The 15,491-nt window shown below is 38.0% G+C and overlaps 1 protein-coding gene across 2 annotated transcripts; it reads right to left on the minus strand.

Annotated features, from left to right (window-relative positions):
* Positions 1–3,686: 3,686 nt before the first annotated feature.
* Positions 3,687–12,858, minus strand: LOC112179415 (AT-rich interactive domain-containing protein 6). 2 transcript variants are annotated; one of them, XM_024317820.2, is made up of 14 exons: positions 12,391–12,858; positions 11,599–11,958; positions 11,304–11,434; positions 11,168–11,207; positions 8,625–8,677; positions 8,404–8,449; positions 7,380–7,472; positions 7,059–7,181; positions 6,892–6,943; positions 6,736–6,808; positions 6,158–6,224; positions 5,997–6,047; positions 4,852–4,944; positions 3,687–4,097 (listed from the first exon to the last, which is right to left on the minus strand). In XM_024317820.2, the coding sequence occupies exons 2-14, from the start codon at positions 11,926–11,928 to the stop codon at positions 3,993–3,995; spliced, it is 1,257 nt and encodes a 418-aa protein (XP_024173588.1). In that variant the 5' UTR covers positions 11,929–11,958; positions 12,391–12,858; the 3' UTR covers positions 3,687–3,992. The 2 variants fall into 2 exon arrangements, with proteins under 2 accessions (XP_024173588.1, XP_024173587.1); XM_024317819.2 differs by having other exon boundaries at positions 12,386–12,857.
* Positions 12,859–15,491: the final 2,633 nt, after the last annotated feature.

A 15,491-nucleotide genomic window follows, 5' to 3' on the forward strand; every position in this document is an offset into this window, starting at 1 on the left:
GAGAACGTTTCGTCCGCACTTTTTGATACTCACGGACGTCCTCTCTCGATGTATGTATATGTATGTATATGTATAGGTCATCTCTGTAAAATTTTAGCCAAATTGATGATCTTTAAGGTATCTAACTCACTTAAATCAATGGACGAACTGTATATATATATATATATATATATATATATATATATATATATATACAGATCCTATCCAGAGTGAGGCCTCACTCTGAAATTAACAAGTGAGGTTGGAGTTTAGGGTCACTTTTTGGTCTCATATCCATATCTCGGCCGTTCAGTTTTTAGGTACTAATATATAGATCATCTCTGCAAAATTTCAGCCAAATTGATAATCTTTAAGGTATCTAACTCACTTAAACCAATTGACGAACTAAATCTGTCCACCCTGAACCGTACTAGCTTTAAGGCAGTTATCAATGCCTTAATGACCATCAATTTGCCTGAAATTTTCAGAGATGATCTATAAATTAGTACCTAAAAAATGAACGGTTGAGATGTGAACATGAGACCGAAAAGTGACCATAAATTCTAACCTCACACGTTAATTTCAGAGTGAGGCCTCATTTTGCATAGGATCTTATATGGCCATAAGAGTTTAGGAAGTCTAATATATTATTTTTATTTAATACCATACATCAATTCCCAACTGTTTGTCATTCTAGGAATTTTGTCAGACATCAGTCACATGAATGTTTTTTTTTTTTTTGGTTACAACAGTCACATACATGTTTCCCCTTGTATATCTCGTACATGGATACATGTTTCCCCTTGTACGTCCGCTTCCATTCTTTTGTTACCCTATTTTCTATAAGAAGATCAAGCTAGTTTTTAATCTTCAGCACATAATCAATGTTCTCCTTTGGCTTATTCTTACTACCCGAATGATATCCCCTGATCTCTACTGTACCTTGGGTTCAACTGGTTCTGTTACACGGGTTTCAAAGAACAAGTGAAAACATCATCCAGCTCATCCGACAAAGGAGCAGCTATATTAGTAATGCCACCAAAAGAGAGATCAGGCCACGAGCCTGAAACACGCATAGTTCGGCCATATAAAAATACCAATCCCATAAGCAAAAGCAGAGCTGGTTGTGGAAGGATTACAAGGCATGGTCACAACTACAGATAACTGCATTATCGACACCAAGGGGAAAATCATTGCCGGGCTAGGAACATGACATCCATGCGGCCCATGAACAAATAAGTAGCAACAATTAGGGCACAAAACACGAACCTTTTTCTCATAAGTGAACCGAAGATCAACCGATCGAAACAAAGGCACATGGATCTTTACTAACGCTATTGTTGATACATAGACAGTGAAAAGTTTCTAATAAAAGGAGTGAGTTTTTCTCGAGCGGTAGTGGCAAAACCTAAGTTAGGGTTTGCTTCCTCTAGTACAGATTGAGGCTGAAATAGGTATATTAACCAGAGCGAGACCTGGCACATTGCACATTTGTGACTCTTTCTCATCGTTGGTTATCGAACATTGTGGATTGCCTCACCCATCTCTGTTTGACTGTGAAATTCATCGGTTTGAGTTAGTACTAGTTTTCTTTCCGTTTCCTTTTCGACTTTTTGCATAGTTCTTCAATTGGCACTCCAGAAATAGGATAAAGGGATTTACTTGTTGGTCTAGATGTATGCCATATGCCTATCGCACTTATTTGTTTGATTGGGTTGATCTCCAAATGTCGAAATATCAGTGAAGTGAAATATTTGCTCACAAAAAATTAAAATACACTAAATTTCTAGAAATTTTAGAGCATCTAATTAACTCGGAACAAATTACAAAAGATGGAGTCCATGCTTTAATGGGAAAACAATGGAATCAATTTCGAGTGATGACTAATGGTCCACCTGGGAAAATTTTTCCACCTCGATCGTTCTGTAACAAGCCAAACATTATTACAAATTGTTCATTTCGCATACTTACACATTTAATGTCACGACACACCTTACAAAAGGATCGAAAACTAAACCATGCATGCTAGCTTCTTAATGAATGTAGTAACGTACTACAAATCTATGCAATCAAATCTATGCTCGTTCGCAGAAGAATCAGCAGACAATTTGATGAACTCTAAGCAGTCAGAAATTGCGTCTGAATAAAATGAATTCAAGGAATTCGTGCTGTTGGCCTTGTCGCAATAGCTGCTGTTGCACTTACTGCTTCTAATTCCGAGTCTACCTTTCTTGAGCAAGTTTGCAACTCGATCAACGTAAGGAAACTTCCACTTGAGCTTATAGAAGAAGCTGATGAAGTAATTAAGGAACCTCACTCGATGCCACTGAACACACAGTCTCCTTCTGACTGTCTTCAACTTGAAACCTCTTGCTCGATGATGCCACCTTTTGCTGGTTATCATGTCGTAGCTCATATATATTGCAGAACTATAACTTCATCGCACAACTATAACTTCATCAAAGTGTTAAAATCAAGCCTGATCATATATATGTCTGGATTTGATTATAGAAGTACTGCAAAAGTAACCCAAGCAAAAAGTTGATAGATCCCAAGGATGATACTTGTGCCCTTTGTGGAGTATAGTGGACCTTGTCAATACCATCGTGAACTACTGTCATAATTCATTGCCCCAAAACTTCATAATCTAATTTAGGAGAATGTAAGCATATAGATGTTTTTTTTTTTTTTTTTTTTTTTTTTTTTTTTTTTTTTAACAGGGATAGTGATTTTCACTCTCCGCTTTCACAAACACACTCAATTTTAACTATTTAAAAAGTGAAGCGCAAGAGCATTATTATTGAAATGTGAAGTGATAAAGTCACTATATTTTCAAAATTGTAATAGAAATGTGAATTTCTCACGGAAGAGTTACAATTTGATTGCAAAAATTTATTGCTATAGCTGTTGACATCTTAAAAAGTTCACTTTGGTTCATGGAGAATTATAGGGTATCATTTTTAGTATAATAGGAAAGAAGTATACACAACAAAAAGAAAAGGATGGTTCATGCAAAGTTTATCCTATTCTAATAATGCCAGCAAGGGAAATCAACAGTTGCATTAACATAGAGAAAAAAATTGTACCTCTAGCGAAGCAAACCACATTTAAAATAGAAAAGACACTTTAAAAAAAAAAAAAAAAACCAGTGGACTACAGTAATGTCCCCTTAAAATAAGGTTAAACAGATTCAGTGGTTTGAATGTTCTTAAAGGTTTCATATATGTAATAATCAAACTTAAAAGCTTAATTATTGACAGGATCTTAAACCAAGCACATTGTAATATTGTATGCATTTTAGATCTTTTTCAATCAGACTATCTGGCAAACACTAGACGGCACACTATTAAATCCACTAATCCAGCATTTGCTATCATAACGCAATAATTGACATGGTCTGAGCTTCTGGAGTCCAACCAGGTTCCTCCGGAATTTCTGGCTTGGGTTTCTATTCTCTGAAGATAGGGATGATTATTTTTAATAATAGCACGCTCAAACCAAACATGCACATGTATTCCGCATCCTTTCTAGTGCAAAACCAGGTGCAGAAAAATCAAAACTGTGTTTCCGCGGCACAAAACAATCAGTAGTGTAGTCAGTAGAAATCACTATAGTCAACTCATATCACAGGATTCTCGAGCAAAGCCGGATGGATCTACAGATGCCCCAGATGAAGCATCACTGCTAAATACAAGTCGAAGAAATGGTGAAGAAACAGAATTTCAACTGTTAAATGGAAATCTGCCGCACTTTTGCTGATGAGAAGTACAACTCAGTACATCATATTTCAATTCTTCCCATCAGGCATGAAGGCACAGCATGGACTAAAATAGCCATAACTTGCATTAAAGTCGGTACATTATGTTAAATTAATTACTGATCATGCGTTATTACATTAGCTCGGTTAATTTTAACATACATCCTAAATTTCTCCCCAAAGGAAAAATTGTCATTCCTATCCTTCAAAATTGATCAATAGACCCATGAGAGGAATTTTCCAACGCGATCCCTTTTCAAAATGATCCCTGTTCAAAAGGAACACGCACGAATAACCGGCCATGTAGGCTAACCACAGCTGATGTCTGTATTGGATCAATCCTTCCAGGTAAGCTCACAACCTGAAATCATATCGCCGACCGTAATTATAAATTTTTGTTCTTTGTAGTTTTACAAGCTTATAAAGAATATATGCTCATAAGAATAAAATTTGATATCCTAGAGATATTATAACAAGCCAAATGCTCATGGCCCATAGCCCATAGAATGAATGGTCTAAAGACCACAAATGCTTGTAAAGAGAAAATGTATCAAAAGTAGCTTGGTTTGAACCCCTTAGTTTGCCCAGTCTACTACTTCTATTTCCTCAAGCTCACCCTCATCTTCCTCTCTTCTGACCAATCTCGGCTATCCCCTTTCTCTACTGTACTACCCCTTCCGTATTCTCTATCATATCTTTCATTTAGAAGCCCCTCGTTCAGAAGGAGCATCAAACAAAGGGACCCACTCCTCTCTTGTTCAAAGGGGTACCAGCGCCTTGCTTGCACTCTATCACTGGTTTTAGGAGAAAATTAAAGAAAATTGAAGTGAAGTAAAAATAGAATTTTTGTTCAGGGATAAACAGGATTTTTTTTTTTTTTTTTTTTGTGGGAATAATGAACAAATTAAGGGTTCCAATTGACCAACCAATCCCAAAGTTTTGCATACACGGGGCTTGACATTGAACTCCCAACAGCGGACATCATTTTCTTTTTAGTAGTGTGTGTGGCACAAGTGCTTCTTAATGCCAAACCCATGCCTTTCCACAGGCTACCTCTGGCCATGAAACCTTAAGCAATCAGCAATAAGTTTAGCCGGTCAATGTTAAAGAGATACCTTTTTAAATGGTGTAATGCCCCAAGGGTTGTCAAGCTGCTCTGGCTGACCTGTTATAACCAGACGTCCAGCAGGATCTGATTGTACTCGCACCTGGAGATGAGTATGACAAGTTAGTTTATTCAATTAGAAGATGTAAGAATTTCCAATACATCAACTGATGACAAATTATCCACATTGCCATTCATTGTTTTTGTAGTCTCACACATGAAGGCACACATTACATAAATGCATAAATACTTATAGAGATTAGAGGTATACATTGAAACATGTGTTGCACACATTTTCAAATAGACATAGATATAAGCATACTAAGCACATGCAGACTCAGACACAAGCTCCACATAACTGCAATTCTGTAAAATCAGCAACTATATTCCGACAGATTGAAAAGTATAATAGAACTCATTACAGATAGCCATATCAATTGTGAAGTTGATTATTGTCAGCAGTGTAGTAATAAAACTTAACTATCATACATTCTAAAAAAAAATCTTAACTATCGTAACTAGTGCCAAGATCCTCATTTTACCATTCATTATAGACAGAGTAAAATGCAATTTACCCCTGATTCCCTGAGTTATGAGGTGTGTAAATTCCCCCTTTTACGTCTTTAATGTTTAATTTAGCCCCTATTACACTGCATAGCTAACTTCCCATCAAATGGCATGTGACCAGGTGATCTAGATGTGAGTCACATGACTAACTTTTGGAAGGCAAATTTGTTGGCTAAATTACATTTATCTAAACTAAAACCAGCTGGATACGATTTTCCATTACCATCTCCAGTGGTAAGGGATTACTTCGGTAGGTCTTATCCATTCGGAACCGGAATAGAGATGATGAAACATATCTTTGGTTTAGCTAAATAGTTATTTTAGGCATAGGCTGACCAATTTGCACTCAAAAAGTGAGTCATGTGTGGCGCTGTGCAACTTTTTGATGGAAAAAAAAAAAAAAATTATGATATGAGGTTAATTGGCTATATCAGAATATTTTCAGGTGCAAATTAACCACTGAAAATGTGCAAGGATAAATTGACACACCTAGTTCAGTGGGGAAATTGACATATTACTGTTGTATAAATCACCACAAAGGAGAGGTGAGTATAAAGGTAAGACGAAGACGGTTTTACAAGGACTCACCTCCTCACGCAGAAGACCTGGTACCAAAGCATATACCTCAAAGCAATCTTTCTGAGCGTAGACAGTGAAATTAATTAGGACCAACAAAAAACACTCAGAAATTGCATAAAATCTACTTTAGACGGAATGAGAGCAGGAACAGGAAAATAAAATGCACTTACAGTTTCTCGTACACTGATCTTCACCCAATCTGCTGGCGGTCCAAGATCCACAATATTCGTGACTACCCTATGAGATGCAAACAATGTAGTCTTGCCTTGATCAGAAAATAATAAAGGAGAAAGAAAATAATTCCCAATGTGCATGCAGAGTTACAGACTTGTTGCTTGAAGGATTCTTTTTCTTTTTTTTTTGAACAAACCTTAACCTTCTTTTTAGATGAGGATGTTTGATGCAATCAAGAAGTCTTACATATTACAACCTTCTAAAAGGTGAACTTATCGTCAACTAATCAGCACAAAAGGACAAAGGGCAGCCAATGCCAATGGGCAAAATCTTCATTTCTTACTAAGGTTATGTGCTGTTTTTGGCAAATGGAGATTTACATTCAAAACTATACATGACTTTTCTCAAGGACATTTATTCTAAGTTCAAGTATAACAAGAACTCTAACACTGCTGACATAGTTACCTTTGTAGCAGTGCGTGACGGTAAAAATAAAATAACAATGAACTGACACTAGTAGAGAAAAAATATTATCTGGGATAAAGAAATTGGAGTGGCAAGTAGCAATCTTAACTGCTTATCTGCCTCAACGATTGCAGTTTTCTCAGCATGATCCAGGCTGGTTGGTGTTTTGTGTTTAATAGAACCTGCCAAGAGAATATAGAGAGTAAATGCATCTTGATATTAAACATAGATGGCAGGAAGGATCTTTAATTACAAGGGAACATACCAATGCTTTTAAGATTCTTTTCACGCTTTGGCGTAGTACTTAAGTTCTTGTCCTATCCAAGTAAATGAAAGGGAAAAGGTTGAACTAGACTGAATGACGTACAAATTTTTCAGACATACAAAACACAAAATAAGTAGTAGGGATAGTAAGAACGAGTTTCAACAGACCTTAACAATAGGCTCAGCAATCTCACCATATCCAACAAGACGCTGTGCATGCCAACCCTGCATAGCACGCGCTGCAGCATCCCTCCGTGCCCTACCTGATCCAGGTGCTTGATGACTACTTGCCTGAAAAAAAATAAAAAAATGATCAGAGAGCTGGGTGAAGGAGAGGTCTCATGCATATAGCTCTGCAAGTACGGCCATATGCTGACTATTCATAAAGGCACAATGAAACTTTTCTGCATTGGTAAAATAAGCAAGAACCTTATAAACTTAGTACTAAAAGATTATTGACACATCAAAGAACTAAATTACAAATTCAACCTCCTTCACAGCAGTTGTACACTGAGTGAGCGATCCAATGGCTGTCTGAATCTCCCCAGTTTGCCTCTTATGCTTTTCATATTCCAAAAGTGCCTGCACAAAGTTGATGTCATTAGGGAATAGAAGGCACAACAAAATAATAGAAAAGTAATCTTGTTATACAACTGAAACATGCTTTAACTACATAGCTGGAAGAGGGTCTGATAAGAAAAGATGCTTGCAACAGATTTTCAGTGGGGTCACGTTGCCTATGGGGCAAAAATACAAAAATCATATGAAATAATGAATCCAGTTTTTCTCCAAGCCAATTAAGCAACTATTGTGCAACTTAACCACTTTTGAATTAGCATTTCCCATACCTGAAGAATAATAGAAGCAAAAGGCTGATGAAAGTTTAGGGTTTAGGGTGGTGAAAGTTCAGATCATTTGCTACTCTATTGCCTGATTGCAATAACTTTATGTAAGAAATTGTTTATGGACTCCAAAGTAGATGGGATGTTCCAGTTTCTTGTAATGCCTTATTCTACTTTTGAAAGTAAGAGGGGAATGCTGGTGGAAAGACATGCTGTGTTAGCAAATTTTTGGGTGGTGCCAATGGAACCAAATTGGAGGATTGTTGGAGAGGAATCTAGGGTGAGGAGGTAGAACACTTGTGGGCAGAGTTTAATATCTGGCTTCGATTTTTGCTTTGGTTTTCATCAGACTACAAAGATGGCTCTTTCCAAGCTATATTTTTGGACTGGAATGCTGTGGTCCTTTGCCTCCGCTTTGTGCATTGGTTTCTTCAGACCACAAAGATGACTCTTTTCCATTTCATGTATTAGTCTGATGCCTTTTTCTGTTTTCAAAAGGTACTTTCAATTTACTAGAGTTTAAGAGAAACCATTGTCCCCTATTTTGTTAACTTCTCACTTTATTTAAAAGTTTGTTTCTCATCAAATAGAAATAGAAGCACACATATGCTGACAATGATCATGAGTTAAAGTATACCAACAAGATCATCTCATCCCTAAACAATTATTACCTTCTCATAAAAGATGCGAAACGTCCAAGATACTGTTGTGCACGTCCTGAAGGAAGGAAAGAGAGACAGGTCCATAACATGGAACAATGCATTAGTTGTTTGCAACTTCTTTTCTGTTTCGAATTATTACTAGAAAATAATGCAGGTTCAAAAAAAATTATTGAGAGGAAAGCTGGTTCTGAATGATTGCTAGAAAACAACCGTCACAATATGTTCCTTACTTGGGGGGATGAAAGGACTCTCCTACTTGCCGCCATAACTTTGATGAAGTCACCTACATTTACCCATAGATATCCGATTAAAAATTGTTATTCAGAATAATCTGCTCCAAGATCACATTATCAAAAGGATGAAAATATATATATTCCCGGTAGTCGTTCATATCAATATAACATGCATGGAAACAGGACAAGTTCTTTACACCTCCATGAGGAATTAAGGGAAGGAATCACAGAATTCAAGAACATTTTCACGCAACATCAGGGCCAAGGTTTAGTCAAGTAATCAAGCCTAGGCACAAATCTGTAAAGAAGGCCAATTAAATAGGACATATGTGATCCATATCAAGTTTAGTGTGAAACAATGAGTTAGGAGTTTGGTTTTCGGTTCCATACAAGCCTAGCATTTTTGAATTTAAGCTCAAGATTCTCTAATGCTGAATGGCAAGATGATGTAGTGTGTGGCTAACTAGTTTAAAACGCAAAATTAGAGATCAACTTCACTATGTTGTAGATTTAATGGAGTGTGGGATCCAGGACTTCGTTCTGAGGGGCCAGCTGGCTTAAAGAATAGGGAGATTAAGAGACAAGTAGAGGATTCCAACTGTTGGAATTGATGGAAAGGGTGAACATTGACATGTTTTAACCAAGAACAGGCTAAAATTGACCATTTAGGGATGCCAGGTTGCAAATCGCCATTTTTGGCCAAATTGAGGGGGTTTGCTACCATTTAAACCTCAAAACGTAGCAACTAGGGAGGAAGGGAGGGAGAGACTACTTGACATAATGTAAAAAGCAACTTAACATGGTATACTTTAAGTTTGTGAAATAAAATAGGGAGTCACTCTTCTTGTAAATACAAGAGTCCTGTAGCAGCTTGCTGGAGCATGAATTTTTCAACTTTCTCCCTGAATTAGTAAGGAACAGTAGGGAGCATACCGAAGCTTCTCTAAATAGTTACCAGAAGGCTAGAGACCAGACCAAGTCTAACAGGAAACCAAAATCAAATGAAATCCCATCATACCTAGACTCTAGAATAATGAAATTTCCCAAACAAATTAAGGGAAGCAACAAAAAACAGAATACGAGAATTTTAACTCTCCCCCACAACCCACATCTCTCTTCCCCCCTATAGGGAGGAGGGAAGCAAGGTGGTGATTGGCTGGTACCCGGCTTAGTATTTTGCCATCCCTACTGATCACAGTAATACATCCCAAAGACCCAAACAGACCTGAAAAAAAAAAAAAAAAAAAAAAAAAAAAAAAAAAAAGGAACTTTGTGGCAATTGTTTGGTGAATTTGATCTGTCAAATACTTTCAATTTTTTTTGCAGTTTAGCACACAGTCACACACAAGAACGTAATAACCTGAGCCCAGTTTTCTTGAAAAGAATTAGGAAACTGCCAACCACCACCATCAAAAACCCATGCAGGAAAGACAACCAAGACAAGGGGTAACAACAACTTTAGGAGAATATTCTCTCAAGAACTCAAAGATAAAATTGAAACCCAAACACCACTTATAACAAGAACTTCACCACAGCAACAAAACCCACTTCACCACACACCCCATTACCATCCAAGATCAATTTCTAGGATCAAACACACTGAAGGAAGCTTCCCAAAATAGGATGTGACATTTTCCAATCTAAAAGATTAAATACTGGCTTCGTAAAACAATCAGCTTAAAACATATTTGTTGTCTCAAGTTATTTTGGTTCAAGCAAATGCTTGTGAAGTGTAATCAATAACCTCTGATGTAAAGCCTAACTTATTGGTTGATGTAGCTTTAAGCCAATACTACAAAATAAACCAATACCATTTGGAACTTTACACCCTTCTATTTTTCTCAGAATCACATCAGAAGTTTGTTCTTCTTCTTTTTTCCCTGTCAAACTTGAAGCGTTTGAAGTTGAGTAAAAAATTTCAAGTCAAAGCCTATGGACACCAGAAAGAGAAACACAGAGAAGGTACCACAATGTATGGACAATCATTGCTTACTCTTTCTTCCTAGTTCCTATGCTTCTTTCGTCAACCATGATTGGGAGTTAAAAGAGTGAAATAGTATCCTGATTTGTTCAAAGCAACCAAAACTTACCAAAAACATTGAATAAAGTTGCTCAAAGTTTCCCTCACATATACATTTAGACAATATTTTATATACAATAAATCCACATTACATTCCTACTGTCACCAATATAACTCTAACTGATTAGATCAAATTTGGAGAAAAAATAATGAATTCATTTTCATGTACCATACAACATTTGCCATCAACTTAATGCATTATGTCAGAAAACTATTTTAATTGCCAACAAAATTTTGAGAAGTTATTCATAGTCTGGTGAACAATTCTATTAATAATCCAGTGAAGTATGCAAACTTTCAATTCAGTTTTAATTCGATGCAAGCTTCTTCTCCTTTTTTTTTTTTTTTGTGATAAGATACTCAGTGCAAGCTGCAATGCTGTAAATATGTTCACTACGGCCAAAAAAAGAGGTAACACTGGTTTTACCAAGTACCAAGTTCAAAATGTATGAATACATACCACATCGTAACCACCAGCTCTAACGACAGCTCTCCATAACCTATCGCAAAAAAAGAATGCAGAAATTTAGTCCACTTATCATTTCAAACGCACATAATTCCAACAGTACAAACACTACTTATCAACAAAAACTTACTTGAGGCAATTTAGTGGTTCTCCATAAAACTTAGGGGCCTTAAATTCCAAAGACCTCTCCCTATAGAAACTCTCCAGCTCCCTCATAAAAGCTGCTTGCTGCAACGGTGTCCCATCCTCCGATTCCTCACCCTAATTTAAAAGAGAAAAGATTTAAAAATAAAAAAATAAAAATAATTAAAAATAAAAAGTGAAGGAAAAGGAAAATCCAATGGAGAAATTTAGTCCATGACAGACGGTATTCATTTTATTCAATCATGCATATATATAAAACATTGTGTCTGGAAGTAAAGTACCTCGGAATCAGACAACCAACTCTTTGACTCCCCCACATGTTTATCTACAGTTTGTTTGAGCTTGTTTGCGACTCTGGCACTACTGCCATTGCCTTTTCTTCCTATGCGCACCTCAGTAAGCAGAGGATCATTAGCTTTAACATCACCAACCTTTAGCTCATCAATAGCCATGTGATCCTGAAACGCGTCCCTCATAATTTGGTCATCACCTGGATTACTGTCTGCATCGTTTTCTGTTTGAGGTGGCTGCTCCTCCTTGGGCCCAGTAGGTTCCTCCTTAGCATCAGAACCATTATGCGGATCTTTGCCCAGTTTTTCCTTGCCCTCCATCTAAATTATATTGTTTCTACACTCTGAAATCTGAATGAAATAAAATACAAATAATTTACCTCAACCTATATCTACATACTAATAAAATACATTATTATACTGCTCTCTTAAGTAAACACAAAGATTAACAAAATGGATGATCTAGCAAAAAAAAACAAAAAGCAACACTCTTTTTGTTTCCCTCTTCGTGAGAAATCATTTCTAGAAAATCCAAACCCTAACATTGAGTCCCAGCATAGAGTGAGTAATATACCAAAAAAAAAAAAAAAAAATCTCAATTTTCATTCTTTCACAAGAAACGAAGCAGAATACCGCCAAATTTTTAAGGTGTTTTCCCATGGAACATGATTCTAAAAATTGGGATCAAAGCATAGGAAAGAAATTCAAAATTAACGATAATACCAAGAAGAAATAGAGAGACGCGAAGCATATATGAGAAAAGTGAAGTGAAGCTTGCCTTGCCTGTGAGGGTAAATTCGCAGCCGGTGGAGAAGCTAGAAGGGCGGAACGGCGTCGTTTTAGAGTTAGGGCTTTGGGTCTGGAAATGTAGGTGGAAAGTCGAAAACGGAAGCGCAGAGATAGATGGAAAGGAACTGAATTTGTTACCCGGGTAACATGGGAACGTTGAACCGTTTCGGAAACGGCAGCGGCGGGTCTCCGTCAGGCCGAGTCCAAAAATTGTTTAACGCCGGTGGACGGTGGAGGACGGAAGAAGACAAAAGTTCACCAAGGCGGGTTTCTCAGGGCTCACAGAGTCTTCTGCTCTTCACTGCTTTCCGACTTAAAAGCGCTTCTGACTCGACACAGAGTGACACTTCATGCTTGAGCTGAATACCTGGACCAACGAAAACTGACGCCCCGGCCCGGTTGCTTTGGTTGGGTTGGGTTTTCCCTTCTTTTCTTTTTGGATTTGAAACCAACAAAACCTGTTTTTAGAAACAAGTCTACTGGATGAAATTATACGCTCCGTTTACACTCAATTATTTTTTTGTCTTAAGGAAATAATTCATTGAAATATCAGAAATAGAAATCACTCAACATGGAATCCCAAATAAAAGTCAGAGTCGACTTGACAATAGAGGTAAAGTAGAATAAACCAGAGTGTACTACACCAACAATTTGTCTTTATATAATAGAACACAACTTTGAAACAGTTATATGTGTTACGCTCTGTATCTAGATTTACCCGTTTACCGGTTATTTAGATGATAACCGATTAAAATCTTTATTTTTTACTTTCAATTCTAACTTTTAGGTCTCTAAGTCTAACTTTTTTTTTGATCCACTTTTTGAGAAAATTTCCTTCTGAAAAGTTGTAGAGCATGTTAAACCCAGTCCGTGGACACGCGACATGCAAAAATCGGAGTTTGTATGAAGAGTTACGATTCGAAAAGCAGAAGTTACTATTTCAAAAAACTTGCATTTTCTACCTTCCATTTTGGGAAAGTTTCTATTTCGGTCAAAAACCCTATTTTTGTTCCTCTCTAGCACGACTCGGATTTTTGACCCGACCCGCTCCTCGACCCGGCATGATCTCCGCCGTCAGGTGGCACCGGTCAGGTTTGGACCACCTCTTCCTCCTCTTGAGGTCAGTGGTGTTGATTTGGCTCAATTTTCACTGGAGAAGGAGTTTCGAAGCAATTTCCAACTCGACAGCTCACACAGGCCAACCTAGCCGGAACTTCCAATTCTGGCTATCTCCGGCGACGAAACAAATTGGGTTTTGAAGCTCATTCATTGGAGAGCAAACGCTCCAAACAACATGGTTCGAATCCAAGCAAGGAGTGCCAATCAAAGGTTTGAAGAAATCGGACCCTGTTTTCTTTCGAGATAAATTCTGGCCAAATGGCTTCAATTCTAACTTTGTTGTTGTTTTAAGAATGGTTGGGATTGTTGTAATAAACAATTTGGCATGTGTCCTGGTACCCACTCTGGAGTCGGAGTCAGCGGCGCGTGGGGGCCACGCCTCCGGCCACCTTTAGGCCCTCTGTTTTGGCACGTGGGAGTCGGAGCTGCTTCTACATCGGGATCTGAGTCTGAGGGCAGCAATATACCTAGCAGTTATGATTCCAGAGCTAGACTGAGTTTTGGTGGTCATGACATGAGGTATTAACAAATAGATGAGTGGCACTTCCAGGACCACACTAGTGACTTTAGTGATCCCTACGATTCTTACGTGAGTCACAGCTACTTTCCGCAGTGTCAGACTTGTGGCAGATACCATGAGGGTCAGTGTCGAGCAGGTAGTAGAGAGTGTTATCAGTGTGGCCAGTTGGGTCACTATATGAGAGAGTGCCCGTAGTTGATTCAGTGGAATACATCGGGACTTCGGCAAAACTCCAATCAGGCTTAAGGTGGCGTTTCTGGTAATGCATTTGGTGGTCTATCGAGCAGTGGCACCCATACTAGTACAGCAAACAGATCTAACACTAGACGAGGTAGAGGTTAGTGGAGACGTCCAGCAACTCAAACCAGACTTCATGGTATGTTTCACCAGGGGATTCATCCTTCATCGGAGGTTAGTGTGAGTATATTATTCAATTCCGAACAAACTATTATACTTTGCTTGAGCCGAGTGATACTTCCATATACTTCCATTCTATCTTTGGTAACTTGCACTTCATTATGTCATCGTCATTTCTTTCTTAGGATTTGTATGTTCCTTCTCTTCGATACATATACTCAATATTTCGTGTTTCCCAATATCTTCAGTCGACAAGCACGAAATTTCGAGGACGAAATTTTTATAAGGTGGGTAGATTATTACGCCCCATATCCAAATTTACCCGTTTACTAGTCATTTAGACAGTAAACGATAATTATTTTTATTTTATTTTTACCTTCGTTTCGGACTTTTTAGGGGTTTCAAGAGTTGACTTTTGTTCGGGTCAGTTTTTTAGGAAACTTCCTTCTAGAAAGTTGTAGAGCACGATAAACTGAGTTTGTGGACATGTGGCGCGTTAAAATTAGAGTTGTAACGAAGAAGATATAAAGGTTAAAACTCAGTGGTAGTTTTGTAAATTTTGAGAAATTGGTTTAAGCATATTTAGGTGTTTCCTGAAAGGGAAACTTGCTATTGTGGGGACTTCCATTTCGGAAATGGAAGTCGAAGAGAGAGAAACTGGGGAGAGAGAGAGAGAGTAGTTTTAGCACCAAACTTCCCCAGGCTCGCCGGCGTCGATTCCGACCACCACTGGCCGTGAAACCAGTCCCATCTAGACCGCCTTAACTTCCTCTTCCTATCTGTGGTAGTGGGGCAAGCCAAATCTGATGGTAGGAGGCATAGCCAGCAAAGAACTGTGACGACGTCATCTGAGGTTTTCCAGCCAAATCTCGTTATTCCGGCCACCTCAGACCGCGCCACCATTCACATCTTGAAGCTCTCTTCTTTGCGGTTCAAAGCTAACCAGTAGGTAGCTCCAATTCAGCCGGAGGAAGGAGAATCGAAGGCGATAGGAAAATCTAGGGTTTTCGGGTTTCTGAGATAAATTCTCATCTATAGACTTGAAATTGTGCTTTGTCATAGTTGAGAAAGTTGTTAGGAATGATGAGAGGATCATGGT

The sequence above is a fragment of the Rosa chinensis genome, chromosome 7 (genome assembly GCF_002994745.2).
Source record: "Rosa chinensis cultivar Old Blush chromosome 7, RchiOBHm-V2, whole genome shotgun sequence".
NCBI lineage: Eukaryota > Viridiplantae > Streptophyta > Magnoliopsida > Rosales > Rosaceae > Rosa > Rosa chinensis.

Excerpts from the sequence above, each read along its gene's own strand:
- LOC112179415 (XM_024317820.2), bottom strand. The coding sequence starts at position 11,928 with ATGGAGGGCAAGGAAAAACTGGGCAAAGATCCGCATAATGGTTCTGAT. Across the intron at positions 8,678-11,167 it reads GAGCTGGTGGTTACGATGTG|GTGACTTCATCAAAGTTATG; the intron begins GTATGTATTCAT and ends GGGTAAATGTAG. Across the intron at positions 6,048-6,157 it reads AGATCAGTGTACGAGAAACT|AAAGATTGCTTTGAGGTATA; the intron begins GTAAGTGCATTT and ends GTCTACGCTCAG.